Here is a 25538-nt window from a genome sequence, read left to right as displayed (position 1 = left end):
GTTCCTTTGACGTTTCATAATTCTATGTGGTGCCTTCTAGTGCCCAGAAGCTCTAGTCTCTGGAGCTGCTCAGCCCCTAGAGTGAGGTTGGGGGTGGTAGGGGAGTGGCACTGGTGCCTGGGGGGAGGAAAGAGCTGTTTCCTGATTCCCGGCTGCAGTGCCTGTCTCCAGTATCAGAGCCAGTGGGCCAAGCACACAGGTGTAAGCCTCTGTGTTGTGTGTCTCTAGCTGTTGTAGGCGGGGCTTCCCTCTTGCTGGCCTGACGCCTGCGCAGTGACTGCAAGTTTGCGAGCCGGTGCTGTCAGGCCAGGAAGGAGGCTCGGCAGGGTACATATCACAGTGGGTGGGGCCTCGCAGCTGAGTAGGCAGCCAGGAGGCCGGAGTGCCTGAAGCTCCTCAAAGTTCCCAACCTGCTGGGCAGAGTACACCCAGACAACCTTGTGCAGCTCTCCCTTCTCCGCGGCAGGAAGCTCCATGCAAATCCTGCCCTCTCAGCAGCCGTCTCGCTGCTAGAAAGCCTGTCAGACCGCCTGCCTTTCCCTTGTCCCAGAGTGACCGGAATGGATCCCCTCCTCCACAAACAGCCGGAATCTCAGTCTCTCATGCACTCAGCCTGTCCCAGCTCCCCAACATCCAGAGCACCACACAGTGTAGGTTTTTGCTTGCAAAGCAGACCTCCAGGGCCGGGTGTTCAGCAGTCCCAGGCTTCCACCCCCTCCCAGCACCGTTTCTTTTCCTCCCGCTGATGAGCTGCTGTGGGGCAAGGGCTTGGGTCCCACCAGATCAAGGCTTTGGTACATTACCCTGTTCCGTGAGGTCTGCTCTCTTCATGAGGTCTGTGTGCAGTCTAGTTCAGCCTTCTTTCCTGTTGCTGTTTTAGGGCTAGTTGTACTAACTATATTTTCACACTATATGTGGTTTTGGGAGGAATTCTCTGTCTCACCTCTCATGCCACCATCTTGAATTCGGCACCTGGACACTCAGTTTTAGTGTATTATGTAAATTGCCTTGGCCTGGTATGAGTCTTTAGGCCTTTCACTTACTTGTGTGGTATTTCAGTGTCTCAGAAAGGCCTGCAGAGCTTTCTCTGTCATGACTCTCTCACCGTGACATGAAGTTCGAGAGCAGCAATATGCCCACATTCTCTTTGCTTATAGTGGTAGTTTCTTTTTTACTACCAAATGGAAAGGCTCCAGTGCAAAGGTATTTAGTTAGTTCCCTAATGTTGGCATTGTAACTAGAGGAGAGTGTATTGTAAAGGTTGCTCTCTTTGGCTATTGGAGAGTGTCATGAGCCTGGAGTGGCTTTGCAGGCAAGTTGAGCTTTGCAGCCAGGCTGAGCAGAATTGTATCTGCAGCCTGCTGTGTGCTGGGCACGTTGAACCTCAGTGTGCCTACCTTTCAAGCTCTTAGTGAGGATTCAGTGACATGCCAATTTGGTGCTGGTTGCCCAGAAGGCGTTTAGAAAATGATGAATTTACTATTGCTCATTATTCTTTCCTCCTCCTTCCAGTGGAATAATCTTTCTGACCTGTTTACTTGGAACAATCTCTTTGTGTCTGCTCACTGTGAAATTCTTGTTAACTGAAGATTCCTTGAATGGGTTGTAATTCAGAGGGAAGAAAGATAATGGAGATTGGGTCACTGAAGACAGATTTGCCATTTTTATATGTTTGGATCTAGTGTTAGGGTATATATTTTAACTTGAGGCAAAGTTCAAAGAAATAGAACTAAACTAAAATCTTTCTCTGTATTTTCTTTTAGGAGAAAGAAGCAACTAATAAAACAGTGCTACCAAGGATTGTTCAATATGCAGTTTGCATGGTATGTCTTGGAGCTGATATGAAGTCACCTGTGCTTTATACAAGCCACATCTTACTATTTGTCATTGATGTCCCGAATGACTTTTGGGCACTTGAACATCCTTAGAGATGAAAAAACAGTATTTCCTACGCTGACTCATAATGCATTTGACAGTAGAATTAGACACTGGACTGGTATTTAAACAGATGTTCAATAAAAGGATATTTTTCCTTCCAACCTTCAATTAATCATATGCTCTATTTTTAGGTATATAATTGTAGCTTCATAGAAACTGAAAAAGGGATATGTGTGCAATAAAAAGCAAATTCCTTGATAGTGAGAGTGATTAATCATTTCACTGTGGGGTAGTCTGTTACTATGAAGAGACCCTATTAGAATCTTTCTCATGAACTTGCCAGTAGATAAAAGTTAGTTCATTGTTTGCTATTACAGTTCTGGGAAGAGAAACCTCAGAGTGTTTATAATGATTCTCTCTGGGTGTTCGAGACTCTAAAAAAATACTTATTTTCTTTATCTGTATGTTCATTTATTACTTTTGTCATACAACAAAATTAAAATTTAAAAAACCTGATAAAATGAAAATCTAAACAAACTCAGATTTGTTTATGAAATCTGATTTGTATGCCACTTTCCAGGAATACATGTAAACTAAAGTGATAGATGGTAAAAAAATACTGTATAACTTCGGAGAAGCCTGAAGAAGTTGTTTTGAAAGCAAACATTGCATGTGCAAGCTTGTACAATAGAAAACTAAACTTGGGTAGAATTTTAAGAACAATTACTGCAGTTATAATTAATTGAAGTTAAAGAGCTAAAGATAGTTTTCTGCCCCCTAAAGTTAACTTAGAGTTTCTGTTTTAAAAATATACCTGAATTACACTTTTCTTTTGGGGAACTGCTATCGAAATAAAGCAAGATCTTTCCACTTGGATTTTCTATTATTTGCTCAGATGAGCAGGATAATATAAAGTATTGAAGAAATTTGCTTTTTCTCCGACACTTGTATGTAGTACTGGTTTCTTATTTTAAAATCTCAATAGAAACAGGATTAACATTTAGTTTTGGTTCTGAAAATTAATTTGCAGAAACTGTAACATTGTAGTTAAAAGCACAGATTCTGATGTCAGATAGCCTTGGATTCAAATCCCAACTCTTTTACACACTGGCCCTATAGCCTAGGCCAATTATTCACTATTTCTGTGCCTCAGAATGGAGCTAACAGTCTTTATCTCTGAGGGCAATTGTAAGGATTAAATGAAGATGATATAAAGCATTTAGTATGTGACTGGCATATTTTACTTATTCACTGAATGGTAGTTGATATTTATTATTGCAGTAATTACTAAAATATAAAAAACATTAGTAAAATTATTAACATTGGTTTTATATATTCTGAGGTGGCCACAGATATGTTAGTTGGATCATTTCAATTTGCAAGTAAGAATGACTGTATGCCTCTTTTACAGTTGGTATTTTAACCCTTAAGATGGTATTATCCTAAATATAACATGTTTTGTAGTGATCAAATGTTTATAAAGAGGATGGGCTCGGAAGTGAGAATTTGGTTTGAATCTTAGCCTCAACACTTAATATGTTACTTATACCTAGAACAGTCTTTCGTTGGCTGTAAAAATGGGTCTACTAGTAATGTGTTAGGATTGTCAATCTTGTGACTGATTCATTTTTCACAAAATACATATAATAGATTTTTAATAAATGTTAGCTTCTGTTCATTTAAGCAAAAAAATGAGATTTAAAGGAATTTAATATTAGTACTGTAAAAATACCGTATTTTATGTATAATTTGGGGGATATTTCCATCTAAGTGGAATAAATAGTATAAGCACTTTTCTTAATAAAAAGTAACTAAGAATGTGAAACTGTTCACTGGGAGCATTAGAAAAGGCTTCACAGGAGGGAAAGACATATGCTGATAGGAAGGAGCTAGCCTTGGGAGATTGTGGTATTCCTCTTTGGATTTTTTATTTAAATTTATTAAATTTTGGTCAGAAAAAATAATAGGAGTTCAGTCTCTGAGATTAAAGTGACGTCTTAATTTCTCTATGGACATTTATTTGTTTTCCTCAGTTGTGGCCAATTATAGAACCTATTTCTGTATTTAGAGTTTATATTATACAGGTTGAGAATTTTAAATGCCGTATGAAATAGAGTCTTTGAAACTAAATGATCTTTAAGATTTAAGTGGTTTTAGAATGTATGTTTGTTTTTGAAATATAAGCAGATCGTGGTGGGTTTTGTTTGAGAGTTGAAAACCATGATAAAGATAAGCATACTGATAAGTACAAGGAGTGAGTACCAGTCAGTCAGCAAATACTTCTTAAGCACCTGCTGTATGCCAGATACTCACTGATAGAGCAAGAGCAAACAATTACCTTGTAGGCCTTCTGAAAACAATTTGCATTTTAAAATTTAACATAAGTTTGATTACCTGTTAAATGTTAAACACTGTTCTAGTAATTAGGGGAGAGTAGGAGAAAAAAATAGAAACTCACAGTCCTCAAGAACCTTGCCATCTTAGGATGGAGGTGGTGTATGCAGAAACCTACAGAGTAAGATGACATGGGATGGAGTGTCCGTATGTGCTTTGGAGATACAGAGAAGGGAAGTTATCTTCCCATTGGGAGAGTTAGAAAAGGCTTCATTGAAGGGATATTTTTGTACTTACAGGAAATTTAGTCTTTGTCTTGGAACAACAGGAAAAAATTGAGTTTGTGTCCAAATGTTTATACTTTGGGTTTTCCTTTTCTTAAAAATTTTTTAGCATACCTTATCAAACTTGCCAGATTTCTTATTTCTGACATCCCCCAAAAATTGTTTCAACAAACTTTTTTCCAGTTTGCAAAGTTTAATCTGGTATTTAAATTTATAATGTAAACCCTAAATACATATATGCAGATATAAATAGATTGTTAAATGGCTCTGACTCATTTTCTGTCTCAATTTATTTCAAGCTTCTCTTAAAACAAAATAAAAAAAATGAAACTATTAGGGAAAAGTTTCAGAAGCTTAATTTTATTTCTTCTCTTATTTTGTAGATGTCCATGGTGACATTGAAAATGAATTCCTTATTTTCACCAGATATTCTTATATGAGAAGATCCATCCCAAACACTCTAAATATTTTTTCTTCTGTTGGACCAGCATGGCAGGATTCAAGCGAGGGTATGATGGGAAGATTGCTGGATTATATGATCTGGATAAAACCTTGGGTCGAGGTCATTTTGCAGTGGTTAAACTTGCCAGGCATGTCTTTACAGGTGAAAAAGTGGCAGTAAAAGTTATTGACAAGACAAAATTGGACACTCTAGCTACTGGTCATCTTTTCCAAGAAGTGAGATGCATGAAGCTAGTGCAGCATCCCAACATTGTGCGCCTGTATGAAGTCATTGACACCCAGACCAAACTGTATCTTATTCTAGAACTTGGAGATGGAGGAGATATGTTTGATTACATAATGAAACATGAGGAGGGACTTAATGAAGACTTGGCCAAGAAGTACTTTGCTCAGATAGTTCATGCTATATCTTATTGCCATAAACTCCATGTGGTTCACAGAGACTTAAAGCCAGAGAATGTGGTCTTCTTTGAAAAACAAGGTCTTGTAAAGCTGACAGACTTTGGTTTCAGCAACAAATTTCAACCAGGGAAGAAGCTGACTACAAGCTGTGGGTCTCTTGCATATTCTGCTCCAGAAATTCTGCTTGGTGATGAGTATGATGCACCTGCAGTAGGTAGGTAACCTCTTCTTAGTATTGCCCATTGAATTCTGCACTGAAGTATAGCTGGTCAGATTGGCTGTTGTTTGCCTGAAAATAATTTCTAAGAGATTTCTATTAAATATGTCTTAATGAACAGATCAGATTTCATGTATGCTATATATTCCTAAATATGGTAAGAAATGTATTTGACCCTTCAGATGACTAATATCTAAAGTACATGTCTTAGATTCTTCTAGTAGCAGCCCTAGTTATCTCTTTCCTGTGAATACACTTTAACACTCATTGCAACCCATATTAGAAAGGTACTGGGAATATTACATGCAGTGTGAAGAATTTGGATATTGGAATCATGTATTAATTGTGATCTTGAACAGTGTACTTGATGCCTTTCTGCTTTGTTTCTTTTTCCAGAAAATGAAATTAGATTAAATACAGGTGTCATATTCTCTTACTGTCTTACTTACTTTTCACAGTAATCTGTGCGGTTGTTACTGTCGATCTCATTGTTCAGAATAGAAAACTGGTGTACTGAGTGCCTGCTGTGTAGTGGATTCCAGAATAGTGGTAGCCCTTGGCAGTGCCAACCGCCCTTTCCCTTCACTCTACCACATTTTTGTGCTCTCACTCTACTTGGGGTGAAAGTATATCCTGATTTTCAACTTGTATCAACTTTGTCTTGAAAGTCATGTAGGAATTTACTTTTGATTTTTTAAGGATTTCTTAATCTGAAGGTGTGGTCAGTTTCTTATATGTTTAGGTTAATTTTGGAAAAATATGCCCTAATACTACATACACATGATGTCAAACTTCATTAATATGAGTCTTAATTTGCAGCCTGGTCATCTGAAATGCAGGTTACAGAAGATTAAAGACACACATTGAAGAGTGCTGATTTTGTACTGAACACTGTGTACACTAAAGTAGCACCTTTCTTGTTAGACTATGTGTTCTCTAAAAGAAAGTGCTAATGAATAGTTTCTACCCACTACAGATAACCAGTCTTCACTGAAGTCTTTCATTAGAATATTTGAGCCAGAGATTTTTGATTAGCCAGCTCTAATCAGAAAATGAAGCCAAGAATTTGCAGAACAGGAAACAAATATCTGAACATGAAAAAGATGTTCAACCTCACTAATAATCAGGGATAGGTAAATTAAAATCGCAAGATACTATTGTATACTTTTCATATTGGGAAAAACTAAAGTCAGACAAAACCAAGTGTAGATAAGACTATAGATCGTCAGGAACTCCTGTACTGTGTAGAAGACAATTTGTCAACAATCTAGTAAAGTTAAAGATGTACATATCCTGAGATCCAGCAATTCTACTCCTGTGTCCACACCCTGGAGAAGTTCTCACTTATGTACACAAGAGATATTCAAAGAATGTTTTAACAGCATTATTGAATATTTATCAGCAGGGGAAGAAATTATTCAATATTCATATGATGGGATTCTCTGTGTTGATGAAAATTAATGAACTATGTATGTCAGCATGGCTGGAGTTCACATCTATAATGGAAAAAAGCAAATTGGTGAATACTACATACTGTAACATTTATATAAAAGTTTAAAACATAAAAAGCAGTGTTATACATTCTTTAGGGGTGCATTAATAGTAGTAAAGGATGAAGGGTATATAAGATCAAGATAGGGATAGGCATACCTGGAAGGTTTCAGCTTCCTAAATTGGGTGGTGGGTACATTGGTGTTCATCGTAATGTCATTTTCTTTTCAAATATTGCATATAAAACCTTTTAAAAGTTTTTAAAAAGGAAAATTGCCCAGAAGGGTGCTCACTGGTCTGATAAATGGTTGCTTTGTGTTGGCAAAGTAGGACTGGGTGGAGTTCATTTTCTTTATTTATATTTATTTCACTTCATTTTGTATAATTGTGTGATTGAAGTAAATGCAGAATTGCTTCTAAAGACAGATGGACAGTTATCTTTCTGTTAATTATAGTATTTATTGTGCCAGTGATCTTTCACAAATATTTAGCAAAATTAATGGGAACAAAGATTAAAATCTGCTTTATTAAACTGCCATAATTATTAAATAAAACAACTTTGGTTCAGTTTTATGAGTGTATTAGAGTCTAGTAGTCCTCAACATTGAGACCTAGTTCAAGAAGTATCTATTCTTTGAAAGAATCAGATTGATCTTATAAACTGTACTTCTGTTTTCTTATATCATTACTTCCTACATTTTTGTTGTTCTTTCTAGGATCTTTTGAGTTTCCTTCCTGTTTTCTTCCTTTTTTTCTTTTTAGTGTCTTGAACTGAAAGCTTTTCTTCTTTATTGTCCTGATTTCTTACAAATACATTTATGACTATATGCTGCCCTCGCCTGCAATTTCTGGTCACATCCTAGGGGTTTCACTCTGTAGTCAGTGTTCATTGCTAAAGTTTATCTTTACTGTTTTGTTTCTTGTTTAACCCTAAAGTTTTTGGTTTTTAAAAAAATTAACATGGATGATTTTGTTTTTCCTTTTAGCTATTTGGTTTTTAATTTCTAATTTTAGTACATTGCAATCAGTAAATATGCTTGATTAGTTTCTGCTTTGGGGAATATTTCTAGACTCTTTGTGTAGCTTAATAGGTAGCAATTTTGGTGACAATTTCCTGTGTGATTAAAATATTTGTATTTTTGGTACATACAAGGTTTTTACACATAATTAAGGTTGTTAAATATGTAGTTTATTCCTTTGTGTCATGTTTTTATTGTGACCTGTTTCTGAATTATGCTAGTCTTCTACTCTGAATTTTGTATTTTAAGTCCTTTTTGCTTTTTATGTATTATATTCAAGCTAAATTAAATACATAAAAGTTTTTAGTTTATTTACCTGGTGGGCTGTACCTTTTACCAGTATGAAACTGTACTTATTTGGTGCTTATTGTCTTAGATTCTATTTTGTTACTTTGCTTTAGGCTTATCTTTTTTAAACAATGTGTAGCCGTATTTGATGTTTCATCCATGAGTTAGTCTTTTAATTGGTGAATTCAATCCATTCATATTTTTATTACTGGAATGTTTGCATTTATTTTGCTATCTCATTTTATGTTTTACATTTGCCTTATTATTTATTACCTTTTCCCAAATATTGTTGGGTTGTTCGCATTTTCTTTGCTTCTCCTCCTCCAGTGGTTTCCAAGATAATGCTGTTTGTTTCTGTTTATATTAATGTCTACCCTAATGTCCAGAGTTTATATCTGTATCATTCCCTGCACCCTACCAATAGTAACTGTGGTTTGCTTTTACTTAGGTTTTAATAATATATTTTTTATTGCTTTATTTATTTATAATACATGCTTGTTTGGGCTTTTTTTATAATTTCTCGGTTTGCCACTGATTCTTGACCTCATCTTCATTTGGATTGCTTTTGTTTTGTTTGTAATCGTAGAGAGGATATGTGTAAAATTCTCCGAAGTCTTTTGTCTAAAAATGTCCTCATATTTGAATGGTAATTTGGCTGGGTATAGAACTACTTATTGAAAATCATCTTCCTCCCAACTTTGAAGATATTTTCCAGTCATCTTTTTGCTCCTAAAGTTGCCAGTGTGAAGTCTGATACGAGACTAATTTTATTTTCATTGTAGGACTACATTTCCTTTCATTTGTGAAGCATAGCTTAACATTTCTGAATGTGCTCCATTAATGGGTTTTCTTGGGTATTAGTTCTTCTCTTTGATGCACTTGCTTCTTCTCTGATGGTGCTAATTTTTCCTATGTGCTTGGGGATTGTATGTTTATCTCTGTTTTTAAGATTCCCTAATAGCCTGCTTTTGGTTATAATGTCTGAATATTGTCATCTACCTCCAGTGGATGTGGGAGAGGAGCAAGGTGTAGCTAAACGGGCTGTCTTGGGATCTGATCTTACTGTCAGGACACTGCTGCTTCTAAAGCCCATGGCCACTCCTCCCATGAAGAACTTGTTTGTTCCTGTTCTGCATATTCATGCTTGGTATGTCACAGGGTGAGAGGAATTAATCAATCACTCAAATGGCTGTCATGGTGTAGTTCCTTCCTGTTTCCAGTCTTTGTCTCCAAGAAAGGGACACCACAGAAGCTCCTGCCAGCTGGGTCTTGGAGCTCTGTTTTCCTCTTTCCCACTGATCTGACCTGCCACCTCCCTTTTCTGTCATATCTAGGAACTTGGAAGGAAACTGGAGAGAAAATGTGGTTAGATCATGTTCAGTGAGCTATTGATTCAGTTGCCTCTCTGAGCTTTCAAGAATGTGTAGTAAGTTGACTTCACTGAGTTATAAGGAAAGGGAAAAAAATGGATCTGTGTGGAAAATTCTGGACTCCAATCACAGTCTTTCCTGCAGTAGAGATAGCAGTGCAGCAGTGTCCGTGGTGGAAAACTCATTCCTGCTGCTTGTTGTATCAGTCTGGGGAACGGGAAGACAGGCAGGGGAATGGCCGGCGCCCGCTGGGGTCAGGTGCTCTGCAAGCCTTGCTCTGCGGAGGTCTGGCTCTGCTGGGATCGGTGCCTTGCTGTTTGTACCAGGCTTCACGTCAAGTGCTGGCTTAGGGTTTTTGTCAAAGCAGCATTGGAAAAGAGCCTACTCTGCTTTAAAACACAGAACTAGTGCTGTAAGGATTTCTTTATCATAGAAACTCTAAAATAGGAAACTGTTTTGTAGATCACAGACAACTGCAATTGTTAAGAAATCTGGTATTGTTTATGACTTTTTTCCTTCTTCACTGGAGTTTTTAGGTTTCTTTTCAAGTTAAAGTGAATTAAATTTAGTGTTGAGAACTTTGCCATCTTCACTTGAGATTTGGAGGCTTCCTAGGGTATTAAAACTCTGGAACTGAAAACCTATATATTAGATGCTTCCTATTTCAGAGATGAAAAATTCAGTCTCTGCATTAATTTATTCTTTGGCAATAATAAAATGGCAGTAGCTATCATTGAAAATTAAATAGCTTTTTGGGATGGAAACAAAAAATTCATACACACTTTATACAGTTTGCAGTTCAGCATTTAATGGAGGTCATCCACAGTTATGAGAAGTTATGCACATGATTATGCAAAAAAACCTATTTTTTTTTCTTTTCATCACATATTTGTATTTGCCTTACATTAGAATATTACTCTTTGCTAGCTGTCAGCAAACTAGGAATAGAGGAGAACATCCTCAACTTTAATGAAAAGCATCTACAAAAAACCTACAATTAACATACCTAATGGTGAAGGACTGACTGCTTTCCCCTAAGTTTGAAAGCAAGGCAAGGATGTGCACCCGCCACTCTTATTTGACACAGTACTGAAAAGGCATACAGATTGGAAAAATAGAAATGAAAGTGTCTCAACCCACAGATGACATAATTGTCAACATTGAAAATCTCAAGGTATCTACAGAATGACGTAATTGTCAACATTGAAAATCTCAAGTTATGTACAGAAAATTCCTAGAACCAGTAAATGAATTCAGCAAGATCACAGGATATAAGATCAACACCTAAAAGTCAATTGAATTTCTGTATGTTAACAGCCATTTCAATACACTAACAGTTACTGTGTGGTGAAATTAAAAATACACTACTATTTACATTCATGTACCTAATAAAGAAAATGTATGCACCTAATAAAACACATATAACAAAAATAATTTATGCTGAAAACTATAAAATACTAGTGAAGGAAATCAAAGAAGACCTAAATAAATGGAGAGACAAGTCATGTTCATCAATTAGAATACAACATAGTACAGATGTCAGTTCTCCCCAAGTTGATTTATAGATTTAATGCAGTTTCTATCAAAAGCCCTGAAAAGTGTTTGTAGACTTATAGACAACATTATTCTAAAAATTTATATAGAAAAACCAAGAACCTAGACTAGTTAAAATAATTATGGAAAGGAATAATAAGAAAAGAATAATCCTTACTACAATCACCTTGGAAAATAATGTGGCAGTTTCTTATAAAATGTGTACACAGAGAAGACAAGTAGTGACTCTGTGGCATCTTACTACACTGATGGACAGTGACTGCAGTGGGGGGGTAGGGGGGACTCAATGGGTGAATGTAGTAACCACATTGTTTCTGATAAACCTTCAGAAGAGTGTATATCAATCATACCTTAACTTAAAAATATGAAAAAAATTAAATGTGTACTTACTGCATAGCCCTGCAGTTGCACTGCTGGATGTTTATCCCAGAGAAATGAATGCCTGTGTCTACATGAAAACCTATACATGGGTGTTCATAGAAACTCTGTTTGTAATAGCCAAAAACTGGAAACAACCCGCATGTCCTTCAACAGGTAAATGATTATCTGTTGCACATCCTTGCCCTGTAATATTATGCAGAAATAAGGAGGAAGAACTATTAATACACTCTTAATGTACTATTAATACTTTGAGATATCTCAAGGGAATTATGCTGAGTGAAAAAAACCAGTCTCAAAACCTTATGTATCATATAATTACATTTCTGTAACTCTTTGGAAATAAAATAGATGGAAAACAGATTGGTGGTTGCTAAGGGATAGAGATGGTGGCAACTAGTGTAGCTGTAAAGGTATAGCATGAAGAAGCCTTGTAGTGATAGAACATTTCTGTGTCTGGTGACAGTTATATGAATTTACACATGTTGTAAAATTGCACAGAAACTGGAACACACAAGTGAGTGCTTGTGAAACAAGGGAATCTGAACAAGCTCTGGGGACATAACCAACGTCAGTTCCCTGATTCTGGAATTATGCTGTAGCCAAGCAAGATGTTGCCACCAGGGGAAACCCAGTGAAGACTACATGGTTCCCTCTGTCCTTTTTTGTGTGTGATAATTGCTGTGAACTTACAATTATTTAGGATAAAAAGTTAGAAAATAATATATATTGTTCATTGCCCAGAAGGCAGCTATCCCAGTGTAGGTGATCTTGAGATGTTGTATAGGGGTTGTTTTTACTTTATGTTTTACAGTAATGAAGGTTGCTATGATAGAAACACATTGTATTTTTGTGGTGTTTAAATGTATGCTAACAAATGTCAGTCTTATCCTGTATTCTTAAAAATAAAAATACCTTTAAAACCAGATAATCAGCCAAAAATTTTCCTGTATCCACTGAGGTGAAAGTATTTCGCCCTCCTCATGTTAGAAGTATGTACTTGTATTATGCAGTGGTTCTTTCTGGTTCAGTGATGCCTTAAGGTCTGATGAATGGACACATTGGACCCATCTTAAAATGGTGTTAAGCATCTCTGTTTATTCTTTCTTTGACCTTATTGCATGTGAAGAACATCTCAAAATGCATTGAAAATTTTAAAATGTCTGATTTATCTGAAAAGTATTGTCTTGTGAAAAAGATTAGTGACACATAAATTGAGACATTCTTAACTATGTGCTATTCACAGTTCATATAATATGTCAGTTTTTGGAAAACTTGACATAGTCAAGCCAAGAGATGTGGTTAAACTGGAAGCCACATTTAATGTACTTAAGACGGTCACTCCTTGCTCTGGCCTAGTCATGTGGCAAAATAGCTCGGCGTGCTTCCTTCTGTAAGAGTCTTTTAGGAAATTTAGGAAATTGGTGGCTACCAAAAGACTTGTGATTGTAACATTATGTGTATATAATATGTTTGTGTATTTAAATATTTCCTCCTTGAAAAGTTTTAAAAGGATTACTCCTTCCTGTACAGATAGTACAACCAAAGCTGTAAGTCCTTTGTGATAGAACTTTGAAATAGTCCAAAAAACCAGAAATGAGTTGGTTATTTTCTCTTTGCTGTATGTATATTTGCTATTACAGTTTATGTCATGAATTGATACCACTTGCTCTTATTTCAGATTTATTCCAGTGAAGTTGTTAATGTGCTTGCTCTTACAGTCTTTCCCAAGCTAAAACTGCATGTGTACGGTGTCATTTCCTATCTTAAACTTAACATTTATTAGAGACAGATGTCTTAGTGTTTTTCAACTGGGACCTTGTCTTCCCAAGTCAGAATCTGGTTAAATTATATATTACTTACTCTTAGGCTATTTGCCATTTGGACATGGGGGCCTGAGGGTTCTAGTTAGAAGACCTTAGGTTTGTGTCACAGAGTTTTAGGCCTGAGTGTGAAGTTTAGGATTATACATTTTTAAGGGATGACTTGTGCCCCTTCCATGCATAAGGAAGGAAGTTTGGTCTGCTTTAAAGCAGTACTTTGTTCTATTTAAAAGGTAAACATAAAACCTGCCTGCATGGTATGTGCCCCGTACGAACTGCGTTGCAGCCTGGCATCCAGGCAACCACATGTAGTGTTCAGTTATTGAGAACTGAAGAACATTTGTAGAAATGTACACACCTTACACAACCCAGTTGCCAAGTGCAAGGTCACGTACTCTGAAAGATAACCTTTTCTAAAGTTTAACTTCATTACTTGTCATAGAAAACCAGAAGAAAAAATGAAAATCCTTCCTTAAACTTCCTAAAGTTTCATATGCTTATAAGAAAGGATAGTTATTTCAGAAATCACAATTAAAACCTTATCTCACATAAGGGGCCTTCTGTAAATAAAAGCACTTTGGTATTCTGTGTTCACAGTGTATGCCTTTATAATGTAAATGTTGTGTAAGTATTTGGGAAACAGCAGAGGTTCTGTGTCTTGAATAAAATCTTTTGGATTTTATAAATAAGCTATTATGGGATTTAGTATTTGTAATAAAGATTCTTGAGCATGAAATGTTAGGGATGATACAGTCTGTAGATGCCATGTAGACAGGTTTTTTGGGTTTTTCAATGAGAGGCCTGAAAAATAGAATAGAAATGATGTGTGTATTTTTGGTGTTTTTCCTACTGCATTTTTAACTCTGGCACTCACTGTTCTCATTGTTGTAAGGCTCAGATAAAATGAAACATTTGTTGACACTGTTTTGAAAGTATGGTGTATTGTACTAGTGACATGGTAAGATTTAAACTAGTAGATCTCAACTCACCACCCCATGAGGTTCACCTAGGTGAGATTAAAAAAAAACCTTGCCTAGGCCCCACCGTAGAGATTCTGGTTCAGATAGTCTTAGGTGAGGCCCACATCCACAAGTTTCTGTGGGATTCTGGTGTGAGTCCAGCCTTGCATACGGCTGATGTAAACCCACAGAATCAAATGTTCATAGGTTTTAGTGGGAAAATGGATTCCCAACATTTTAATTCTAATGTTCTTTAAAGAGTGTTAGGGAAAAACAATTTTTAACCTCTGTGTTCAAAAAGTGAACAAGAATGTCTCTTTTTTGATGTTAATAACAGCATAATTTTCTCCCCTCTGTCTCCCACTCCCCCACCCCCAGTTTTAATCACACTGCTCATTTAAGGATAAGTATGTGAAAACCGAATTTCAGGTCCTTTGGAAATGTTTTCTGATGTGCCTGGAACCTCAGGCTAGGCACCTCTCGGGGACCTGTGTCCTTGCCTCTCCTCTAAGGAGCCCAGAGACTGCCCTGCCTGCCTCCTTTCCACTGCCATCTCCTGGAGCTCCTGATTAGTGTTGCCTGGCCTTGTGCAGGTCCAGAAGTTGCCTCACTGACTCACTGAGAATCATTTTCTTCATCCAGAAGATTTTTAGCACCTGTGCAGTTTTCTAAGGGCTCTTACTGCTGTTAACTGGGCAGGGTTTTTGTTTTAAGTGGAAAGACAAAGGTGTGCAAAGGTGTGCTGATAATTGTAGGTCCTGTTGGAGTAAGGCCCAGAAGTCACAATGCATCTACTTTTCAGCTGGAGCCCCTGGCTCCGGCTTTGGGTGCTGCCCCTGAGGAGGTGAGACCCGGACTGCCTGGTGTGAGAAGGAAGGGTCTTTAGAAGCAGGTTTCCTTTCCCTTGTTTCCTGCCCCGGCAGTTCTCAGACACCACGGCTGCAGGTGAGAGGAGGCCCTCAGGCCCTTGGCGAGGGCAGTGTGGGAATTGGGGTGGGGGGAACAGCTGTGAGGAGGGGGGCTCCTTGGGTCCGCAGTCCCTGTGGCCATTCCAATGGCCACTCAGAAGGAAAACAGTGCTCATCAGTTCCTTGTCAGATTGGAGTCGTTCATGTCACTCTCCTGTCAGAATACTTCCTGTTTCATTCAGACTTAACCAGAGTCCTCACAGTGGCTATCATGGCCTCAACATTGGCTGCCCCATTTCTTCCCTGATTTTCCCTTCCACTGTTTTCCTCGTCGCACGCTCAGCTTCGGCCATGCTGTCTCCTTCGTGTTAGTCACATTTCACATCCAGTCCCACCTCAGCTCCCTCCCATCTCCCATCTCTCTGCCTAACCCCCCTGCCCACATGCCACCCTCCTGGCAAGGTCCCACCTTCTGGCCCAAAGGCGGAGGGCCCAGGCACTGCCCCCCCCCCCCCCAACCTGGTTCATTTCTCTGGTCTTTGTTACTTCCATTTGTGAAATGAGGGTGGTAATAGTTCCTGCCTTTAGGATTGTTGAAGGGGTTAGATGAATGAATACATGTAAAGTGCTTGGCCTTATGCCCGGCAGAATCAGCCCTCAGTCAGATGTCTGAGCAAGTCCTCTTTTGGAGGGGTCCCAGAATGCCTTGTTTCTGTTGTGCTTGGGCTGCGGCCCCAGAGGGTGTGTGACTGACACAGCCTTGTGGCCCTGCTGAGGCACTCGCTTCAGCTTGGGAAATTGGTCCTCTGGGGAATTTCTGAAATGTTGGCTGTTGTGGGAAAACTGGGAGGAAGGGCAGTCCCAGGACCTTTGCTCTTGTGTTTTTCTCACACATGTTTTCAGTTGTATTTAGCTGTCAGAATGTTAGGTTATTTTTTTAAGGTAATAGGTTAACTTCTAAAGTAGGGATTTTTCTTTGTGTGTTTTTTTTTTTTTTTTTAGTGGTAGATAAAAACAAATGAAGTTCTGGTATTTATTTGATAACTGATTAGTTTCTTGGAACTTGAGAAGAGCTTTTCAACTACCCCAAAGAGTAACTATTTTAATACAGAACTACAAATAGAAACTAAATCTACTTAATACATTCATTTCCGGTTATAGCATAGGAAATCTTTAGGGAGTTGGAAACATCAAATCTGCCAAGGTGTTTTTTTTGTGTTGGGGGAAGTGGAGAAACATAAGCTTGTTTGCAAAACAAGATACCAGTGGGTAAAAAAACTTTTTAACACAATAAATTTGGAATCCCATTTGTCACAATACACCATGCTGGACAGACTCAGAGCTCTGAATGTCAGAGTGGTGTTAATTGCAGTATTGTCAGGAACTGTTAAAAAATATGCGGTCTGTTTACATGCAGTGTTCTTGTGCCCACTCTGAGATGGGCCTTTGGGGGCTAGTTAGTGACAGGTCTCTGTTTCAGGGGAATCTCCATCCCTTCACATCGTAAAGCTGGATGTACAGTCCTGGAGTTGTGAAGCACTTTCACAGTCACGTTAATATACGGAGTGTGGTTTACTTCTTTCAAGGGCCGTGGCTTCTGTCAGTTGGATCCTTAAACGTCAGTATTGATTTTGGTAGAGAAGGATAGAGAGCGGATGAAGAACAGGGCGCCACAGAGCTGGGCCAAGTCAATCAGCAGAGACCACTGTGGAGCTGGTACTTCATTACAGCTCTGATTCCAGTACATACCCTTTGCTCCCTTTGCTGTTGCTTAATTGCTTTCTTCCATCATCTTGTATAACCCATTTTCTGTATAACCTATTTGGTCTTTGTAAAACATTGATTTATCTTACCTAATTTTTATTGATTTATTGGCCTTACAGTGTTGTTTAACATTACATCCAGTATGGTGTAAAACGGTGCCTACCTCAATATTTTTAAATTTTTATTAAGAGTTATTTAAAATCCTGGAACCTAAGGAAAAAAACTGTAGGACCTCAACATTTGTGGCACTGGCTGCTGAATAGGAAAACAAGACTGTGGGGGTGCAGATGCACTTTATAGGCATCGGATCTCAATTTTGGTGCCTGGGATGCAGGCACAAAGTGGGCACACTAGTTTGTTGGACTAAAATAATGGAGAAGTTGTAGATGCTAAAAAAGAGGATGATGAGACGCAGAGATGCACGTCCATTACCTTTTCCCTTTGGAACTAGGTAGTGTGATGCCAACCAAGCCCCACTCAACTTGAGAGGGCTCGCCTGTCCCCCTTGCTTAATAGTATAAGGTCCTTGAGAGAGGGGACTTTGTGTTTGTTTACCTCTGTCCCATCCGCATTGCCTGATAAACACAACAAGGTTTTAATGTTTGTTTAAATGAATAAATACTACAGAGATGAACTAAAGAAATGAAAATTTACATCCTAAACTTCACAAAGTTTAATTGTGGTGGTTCTCCATGGTGCTTCCTGATCTCTCTGCTTGTACCGTGACTTCTTTTCCTTGCCTTCGGTATGTATAGTTACTGAGCCCCAGGGTCTAATGAAAGCTGTGGCTCCTCTCCAGAGAGATGCGGAGGCAGTTTCAGAGGTGTTCTGTGGCCTACCCAGAAATCCGATTTGGGGTCTGATCTTGCAGGCTCATGGGGCTGGTAAAAGGTGGGCCCACAACCTTTTGACAGAAAGGATGAGCACAAGCAGTTTTGAAATAAACTTTGGAGGATAATAGTCTCATTTTTGTTCCTTTGGCTACTTGACTGTTAAGTTGTTGTTTTCTATATTAGATGTCTCATTTTCTTTATTGTGTTTTAAGTTTCCTAGCTATGACTTGAGATGATTGTAATGGAAAATTGGCAGTAAGGTAATAAATAGGGCTGCTCCCAAAAAGAACATCAGGTCACTGAGGGTATAGTGTTTTTATTTTTTAAAGTCAACATAGACTTAGTTTATAGGTATTTGGTATGTTTGTATGATTTTTTTTTAATAAATCCATTTTGTGGTATTTTCACTTTGTATGTATCAGCTCTTCCTTGACATTTGGAGGTCCTTGATACAGTTCAAGAGACTTAACATGGATTCAGAACTCCAGTAAATGTCAGGGAAGCCCCTCAGATGGTAGGGTTCCCCATGTTCCAAGGTGTGATTTTCAATTTTGTACTCAGTGGTAATTAGTTTCTAGATGACAGAAACCGACCTAAGAAATTCTTAAGGAATTAGTATATGAATACCGATTGATTGATATATGAGATATTGAATACTTGTATACTATAAGCTTATATTTTTATATCATAATAGCTAGCTTTCTAAAATGATGTTATATAAGATCTCTTTTAGTTACAGTGTAAATTGATTGGGTGTAACCTCTTTCAGGAACTTTGTGATCCATTGAAACTCCTGAGGTCACATAAATCTTGCCTGGATTTCTGCCTCAGGTCTAGAAAGGGCTCTTCTAGATCTGGAATTTTAGTTCATCTGTTCCTGTTGCTTCCAAGGCTTTGAAAACATGATTTCTGTAAGTTATCATTTTGTCTCTAGTTGTTAACAGCAAGACCTTCAGTCTTCTGCAACCCATCATGTTTTACCTGGAAGAAGATTCCCAGTGGTTTTAGATTCACCCTAATTTTGTTCTCAGTTGTCAGTTTGTAGGTTGGGCATGTTGCTATCTGTCTTGTACAAGGACAGCCTTATTACCAAGTTGTCAGGGAACAGCTTGACAAAAATTTCTTGGATTTACTGTTTAGCTTCAGTATCAAAATGAATTCGTTAGTCAGCAAAGGCAAGAATAGGTTGAGAACTGTGTTCCCTGACATGATAGCTTTTGACTGTTCTAGCTGCTGTTAGGGGAGTAAAGGGAGCAGCTTTCCATATGGTAAGGAGGCTTCCTAGCTACTTTATGTAAGATAAATGAACTTAAAAATCCTTAGCTTTCAGTGTCTCTTAACAGTTAGAGAACTACTTACTGATCACTTTCTTTAGATCAGTTCTTGAGTTGTCCCAAACATAGTAGAGCACCAGGAAGCAAACAAATAAAGGACAGACAAAGCTCGTGTATTTTGTTCATAATTGTTATTCAGGGTCTTATGCAGACCCTTATTTAATTTTACATAAAATTCTCCTAATTTATATCTTCAGCTGGTAGATAGGTAACAGGGACTCTTGGGAGACTGGCACTCTGATAACAGCAAAGATAAGAAAGAATCATGAAGTCATAATTGAAAATTCTCAGCATGATATTCACGAACAACCAATGAATAAAAGTGGAAATTAAAGGAGAAATAAAATATTTCTTGAGGCAAATGAAAATGGAAGCACAACATACCAGAGCTTATGGGATACAACAAAAGTAGTTGTAAGAGGGAAGTTCATGTCTATAAATGCTTACATTAAGCAAGATAGATTCCAAGTAAACATCATAACTCTGTATCTTAAATAATTAGAAAAAGAACAAACAGCTTGAAGTTAGCAGAAAAAAGGAAATTATTAATTAAGATTAGAGCAGAAATAGAGAGCAGAAAACAGTGGGGAAAAAATTAATCGAACTAAGAGGTGGTTATTTGTAAAGACAGACAAAATTGACAAACCCTGAGCTAGACTATACACTTAAGAAAGATCCAAATCAACAAAATTATAAATGAAAAAAGAAAAAATTACAGCTTAAAACACAGAAATTCAAAGGATCCTAAGAGGCTACTATGAACAGCTATATGCCAACAAACTGGACAACCTAGAAATGGAAAAATCTTAGAAATATACAACTACCAAGACTGACTCAGGAAGAAATAGAAAATCTGAGTAGACTAATTATTAGTAAGGAGATAGAATCAATAATCAAAAATCTCCTAATGAAGAAAAGCCAGGACAGAATGGCTTCACTGGTGAGTTTTACCAATCATTTAAAGAAGAATTAACACCAGTCCTTCTCATACTTGGAAAAAATCAAAGAGGAGGGAACACTTTCACACTCATTTGTGAGGTCAGCATTGTTCTGATGCCAAAACCAACAAATGACACTTACAAAAGAAAACTAAAGGCCAATATCTCTGATACATAGATGGCAAAAAAATATCAATAAAATACTAGCACACCAAATTCAGCACATGAAAGGATCATCCACATAATCAGGTGGGATTTATCCCTGGAATGCAAGGATGGTTCAATATATGCAAATCAAATAGATACATCATGTTATTAGCATGAAAGAAAAGAATCATGATCATTGAGATGCAGGTAAAGCATTTGACAAAATTTAGCATCTGTTCATGATAAAAATACCAAACAAATTAGGCATAGAAGGGACTATCTCAGCATTATAGAGGCCATATATGACAAGGCCAAAAGCTAGCATCATACTCGATGAAAAGTTGAAAGCTTTTCCTCTGAGACCAGACCAGGAACAAGAGAGGATGCCCACTCTCACCATTTCTATTCAATATAATACTGAAAGTCCTCGCTAGAGCAGTCAGGTAAGAAAAAGAAATAAAAGTCATCAGAAACAGAGAAGTAAAATTGTCTCTCTTTGCAAATGACATGACTTTGTGTATATATAGAAAACCTAAAAACTCACCCCAAAACTGTTAGAACTAATCAACAAATTCAGTTGCAGGATACAAAATTAACATACAAAAATCAGTTGTGTTTCTATACACTAACAATGTATTCTCTGGAAAAGAAATTGGTAAATCCCTTTTACAATAGCATCAAAAATTGTGAAGTATTTAGGGATAAATTTAAGGAGGTAGAAGATCTCTACTTTGAAAACTACAAGACACTGATGAAAGAAATTGAAAAAGGAAAAAATAAATGCAAAGGTCTCTTTGTTCATGGATTGAAAGAATTAACATTGTTAAAATGTCCATGTTACCCCAAACTATAGATTCAATGCAATTCCTATCAAGATTCCAATGGCATTTTTTTTACAGAAATAGAAAAAACTCCTAAAATGTATATGGAGCCCCAGAAGACCCCAGGTAGCCAAAGAAATTCTGAGAAAGAAGAACAAAGCAGGAGGCATCACACTTCCTGATTTCAGGCTATACTGTAAAGCTGTAGTCATCAAAACAATGGCATAAAAACAAATAGACTAATGGACTAGAATTAGGGGCTCAGGAATAAACCCAAGCACATAAGTCAACTAAATATTTGACTTTAGTTGGGAGCTGAGAATACTCAATGGAGAAAAGACAGTCTCTTTAATAAATGGTGCTGGGAAAATTGGATATGCACAAGTAAACTTGACCCTCTGCCTTACAGCAATCACAAAAATTAAATTGAAATGGATTAAAGATTTAAACTTAAGACCCAAACCCATGAAATCCTAGAAATAAACATAGGAAAAAACTCTTTGACATGAGTCTTGGTAATGATTTTTTTGGAAATCACACCTAAGCAACAAAACCGAAAACAAACAACTGGGACTGTATCAAACGTGAAAACGTTCACACAGCAAAAAAACTTATAAACGAAATGAAAAGACAAGCTATGGAATGGGAAAGAGTATTTGCATACCGTATATTTGATAAGGGGTAACTATCCAAAATATATAAAGAACTTACATAATTTAACAGAAAAAAAAGGCAAAACATTTGCATACATATTTTTCCAAAGAAGATAAATGGCCAATGGGTACCTGAAAAGATGCTCAGCATCACTAGTCTTTAGAGAAATGAAAATTAAAACCACAGTGAGATGTCACCTCTTGTCTGTTAGAATGGTCATCATCGAAAAGGACAGATAACAAATGCTAGCATGGATGTGGAGAAAAGGGACCCTTGTGCACTGGTAGTGGAAATGTAAATTAGTACAGTTACCATGGAAAACAGTATGGCGTTTCCTCAAAAAATTACAAGTAGAACTACCATATGATCCCGCAATTCCCTTTCTGGGAATAAACCCAAAGGAAACAAAAACATTAACTGGAAAAGATATCTGTACCCTCATATTCATAGCAGCATTGTTTCAATAGCCAAGAAAATAACCTGTGCCCATTGATGGCTGGATAAGGAAGTTGTAGTATATATATATATATATATATATATATATATATATATATATATATATATATATATATATATACACACACAGTAGAATATTATTCAGGCATTAAAAAAAAACAAGGAAATCCTATTTGCAACAATAATGATGAAACTTGAAGGCAGTTTGCTAAATCAAATAAGTTAGAGAAAGACAAATAGTATATGATCTTATTTACATGTGGAATCTAAAAAAGAGAGAGAGAGAGAGATCAGACTTGTGGTTACCAGAGGCAGGGGATTGTGGGAGGAGGAATTGGAGGAAAGTGGTCAAAAGGTACAGACTTCTGTTATAAGTAAGTACTAGGGATGTAAAGAATGACATGACTATAGCTAACACTGCTGTATGATGCATAGGAAAGTTGTTAAGAGAGTAGATTCTAGGAGTTCTCATTACAAGGAGAAGTTTTTTTTCATTTTATTAATCTATATGAAGTGATGGATGTTAACTAAGCCTATTGTAATCATTACATAATATGTAAATCAAACCATCATGTTATACGCCTTACACTTATGCAGTGATTTATGTCAGTTATTTTTCAGTAAAACCAGAAAAAAAAGGTGTCCTCTGTTTTCTCCTTGGAATCCAGGTGTTTAGCTGTGCTTATGGGCACTTTCGTAGGTAGGGTGAAGTACATACTCGCCATGGAAGCAGCTCTGAAAGGGGGCTCTGAGATGAAAGGTGAGGTGGAACCATCTGTTTTTTTCTTTTTTTTTTCCTTTGGTATCATGTAATCTACAATTACATGAAGAACATTATGTTTACTAGGCTCCCCCCTTCACCAAGTCCCCCCTACAAATCCCATTACAGTCACTGTCCATCAGAGTAGTAAGATGCTGAGGAATCACTTCTTGTCTTCTCTGTGTTGTATGGCCATCCCCATGCCCCCCCCCCCCACATTATACATGCTAATCGTAATCCTCCCTTTCTTTTTCCCCCGCCCTTATCCTTCCCTCCCCACCCATCCTCCCCAGTCCCTTTCCCTTTGGTAACTATTAGTCCATTCTTGGGTTCTGTGATTCTTCAGCTGTTTTGTTCCTTCAGTTTTCTTTGTTCTTATACTCCACAAATGAGGGAAATCTTTTGGTACTTGTCTTTCTCCGCCTGGCTTATTTCACTGAGCATAATACCCTATAGCTCCATCCATGTTGTTGCAAGTGGTAGGATTTGTTTTCTTCTTATAGCTGAATAATATTCCATTGTGTATACATACCACATCTTCTTTATCATTCATCTACTGATGGACACTTAGGTTGTTTCCATTTCTTGGCTATTGTAAATAGTGCTACAATAAACATAGGGGTGCATATGTCTTTTTCAAACTGTGCTGCTGCATTTGTAGGGTAAATTCCTAGAAGTGGAATTCCTGGGTCAAATGGTATTTCTATTTTGAGCATTTCGAGGAACCTCCATACTGCTTTCCACAGTGGTTGAACCAATTTACATTCCCACCAGCAGTGTAGGAGGGTTCCCCTTTCTCCACAACTTCACCAACATTTGTTGTTGTTTGTCTTTTGCATGGTGGCGATCCTTACTGGTGTGAGGTGATATCTCATTGTGGTTTTAATTTGCATTTCTCTGATGATTAGTCATGTGAAGCATCTTTTCATGTGTCTGTTGGCCATCTGAATTTCTTCTGGAACCATCTTTTATAGGCCAGGTTGTCATTACTTTCTAAATGAACGAACAGACTCTTCTGGGAGTTCTCCATTCCCAACCTCAGGATCTCCTTACAGTTATATCTCAGTGTCCAGCACAGTGCCTGGCAAATAGTGCCACGCATTTGTTGAATACACATGCCAGTATCAGCTTTATGGCCCTGTAGTGCAAGGACTGATGCCCCCAAGGCACTTCTGTATCTTAGCTTGGATCTTTACTTGGTGATTTTAAGTTGTGTAGAAAAACAGGCTTTAATAATTTTAAATCCCTACATTATCAGAAGACACCAGAGGAAGAATTATTTAATAAACTGTACTGGAATAACTAAATATTTGAAGAAGAAGGAACAATAGCTCCTTACCTATGTCATATGTCAAAATAAGTTCCGGGTGATTTAAGGATTTGTATATGAAGAATTGAGCCACCCCCTCACCCCCCAGCAAGGGTGACCACTATTCATAAGGCCTTGGCCTTTCTAAACAGGAATCATAAGGAAAAGATGATAGATATGATTACATTTTATATGAATATAAAAACAATGTTTTGCACATATATTTAAAACAAAATTATAATGGAAACAAATGGGAAATAATTTGTAATAGGTAATTATTATCATAGAAAGAGCTCTTAACAACCAATGAGAAATTTAAAGACACATGAAAACAGAGTTCATTAAAAAGTCATATAAATATCCAATAAAGAAAGAGATTCTAACCATAAAAGTAATTAGAGAATTCAGGACTTAGTATAAAACTACAATAAAGACACTCATGAGAGAAATTAAAGAAGATACCAGTAAATGGAAACACATCCCGTGCTCATGGATAGGAAGAATTAATATTGTCAAAATGGCCATCCTGCCTAAAGCAATCTATAGATTCAATGCAATTCCTATCAAAATACCAACAGCATTCTTCAACAAACTAGAGCAAATCGTCCTAAAATTTATATGGAACCACAAAAGACCTCGAATAGCCAAAGCAATCCTGAGAAGGAAGAATAAAGCAGGGGGAATTATGCTCCCTAACTTCAAGCTCTACTACAAAGCCACAGTAATCAAGACAATATGGTACTGGCACAAGAACAGACCCATAGACCAGTGGAACAGACTAGAGAGCCCTGATATAAACCCAACCATATATGGTCAATTAATATATGATAAAGGAGCCATGGACATACAATGGGGAAATGACAGCCTCTTCAACATCTGGTGTTGGCAAAACTGGATAGCTACATGCAAGAGAATGAAACTGGATTATTGTTTAACCCCATACATAAAAGTAAACTCAAAATGGATTAAAGACTTGAATGTAAGTCATGAAACCATAAAACTGCTAGAAGACAACATACGCAAACATCTCCTGAATATAAGCATGAGCAACTTCTTCAGGAACATATCTCCTCGAGAAAGGGAAACAAAAGCAAAAATGAACTCATGGGACTACATCAAACTAAAAAGTTTTTGTAGGCAAAGGACATTATCAAC

At 37.3% G+C, this 25538-nt stretch overlaps 1 protein-coding gene across 5 annotated transcripts in view; it reads left to right on the top strand.

Moving 5' to 3' along the window:
• Nucleotides 1-25538, top strand: part of SNRK (SNF related kinase) — a 105636-nt gene that overhangs the window by 17533 nt on the left and 62565 nt on the right. For 2 of the 5 annotated variants that reach the window (XM_036897215.2, XM_057497312.1), the window contains exons 2-3: nt 1764-1823; nt 4880-5574. The exons of 1 other annotated variant lie outside the window; for it this stretch is intronic. In XM_036897215.2, the coding sequence (XP_036753110.2) occupies nt 4986-5574 (589 nt within the window). In that variant the 5' untranslated portion in view covers nt 1764-1823; nt 4880-4985. Of the gene's footprint in view, nt 1-1763; nt 1824-4879; nt 5575-25538 lie in introns of those variants that run through there. 2 more of the 5 variants (XM_057497315.1, XM_036897217.2) reach the window with 2 other exon arrangements.

Source organism: Manis pentadactyla, chromosome 1 (assembly GCF_030020395.1).
Source record: "Manis pentadactyla isolate mManPen7 chromosome 1, mManPen7.hap1, whole genome shotgun sequence".
Lineage (NCBI taxonomy): Eukaryota > Metazoa > Chordata > Mammalia > Pholidota > Manidae > Manis > Manis pentadactyla.
Note: the sequence above shows the minus strand (reverse complement) of the source record. Positions and strands in the feature narration are given on the sequence as shown.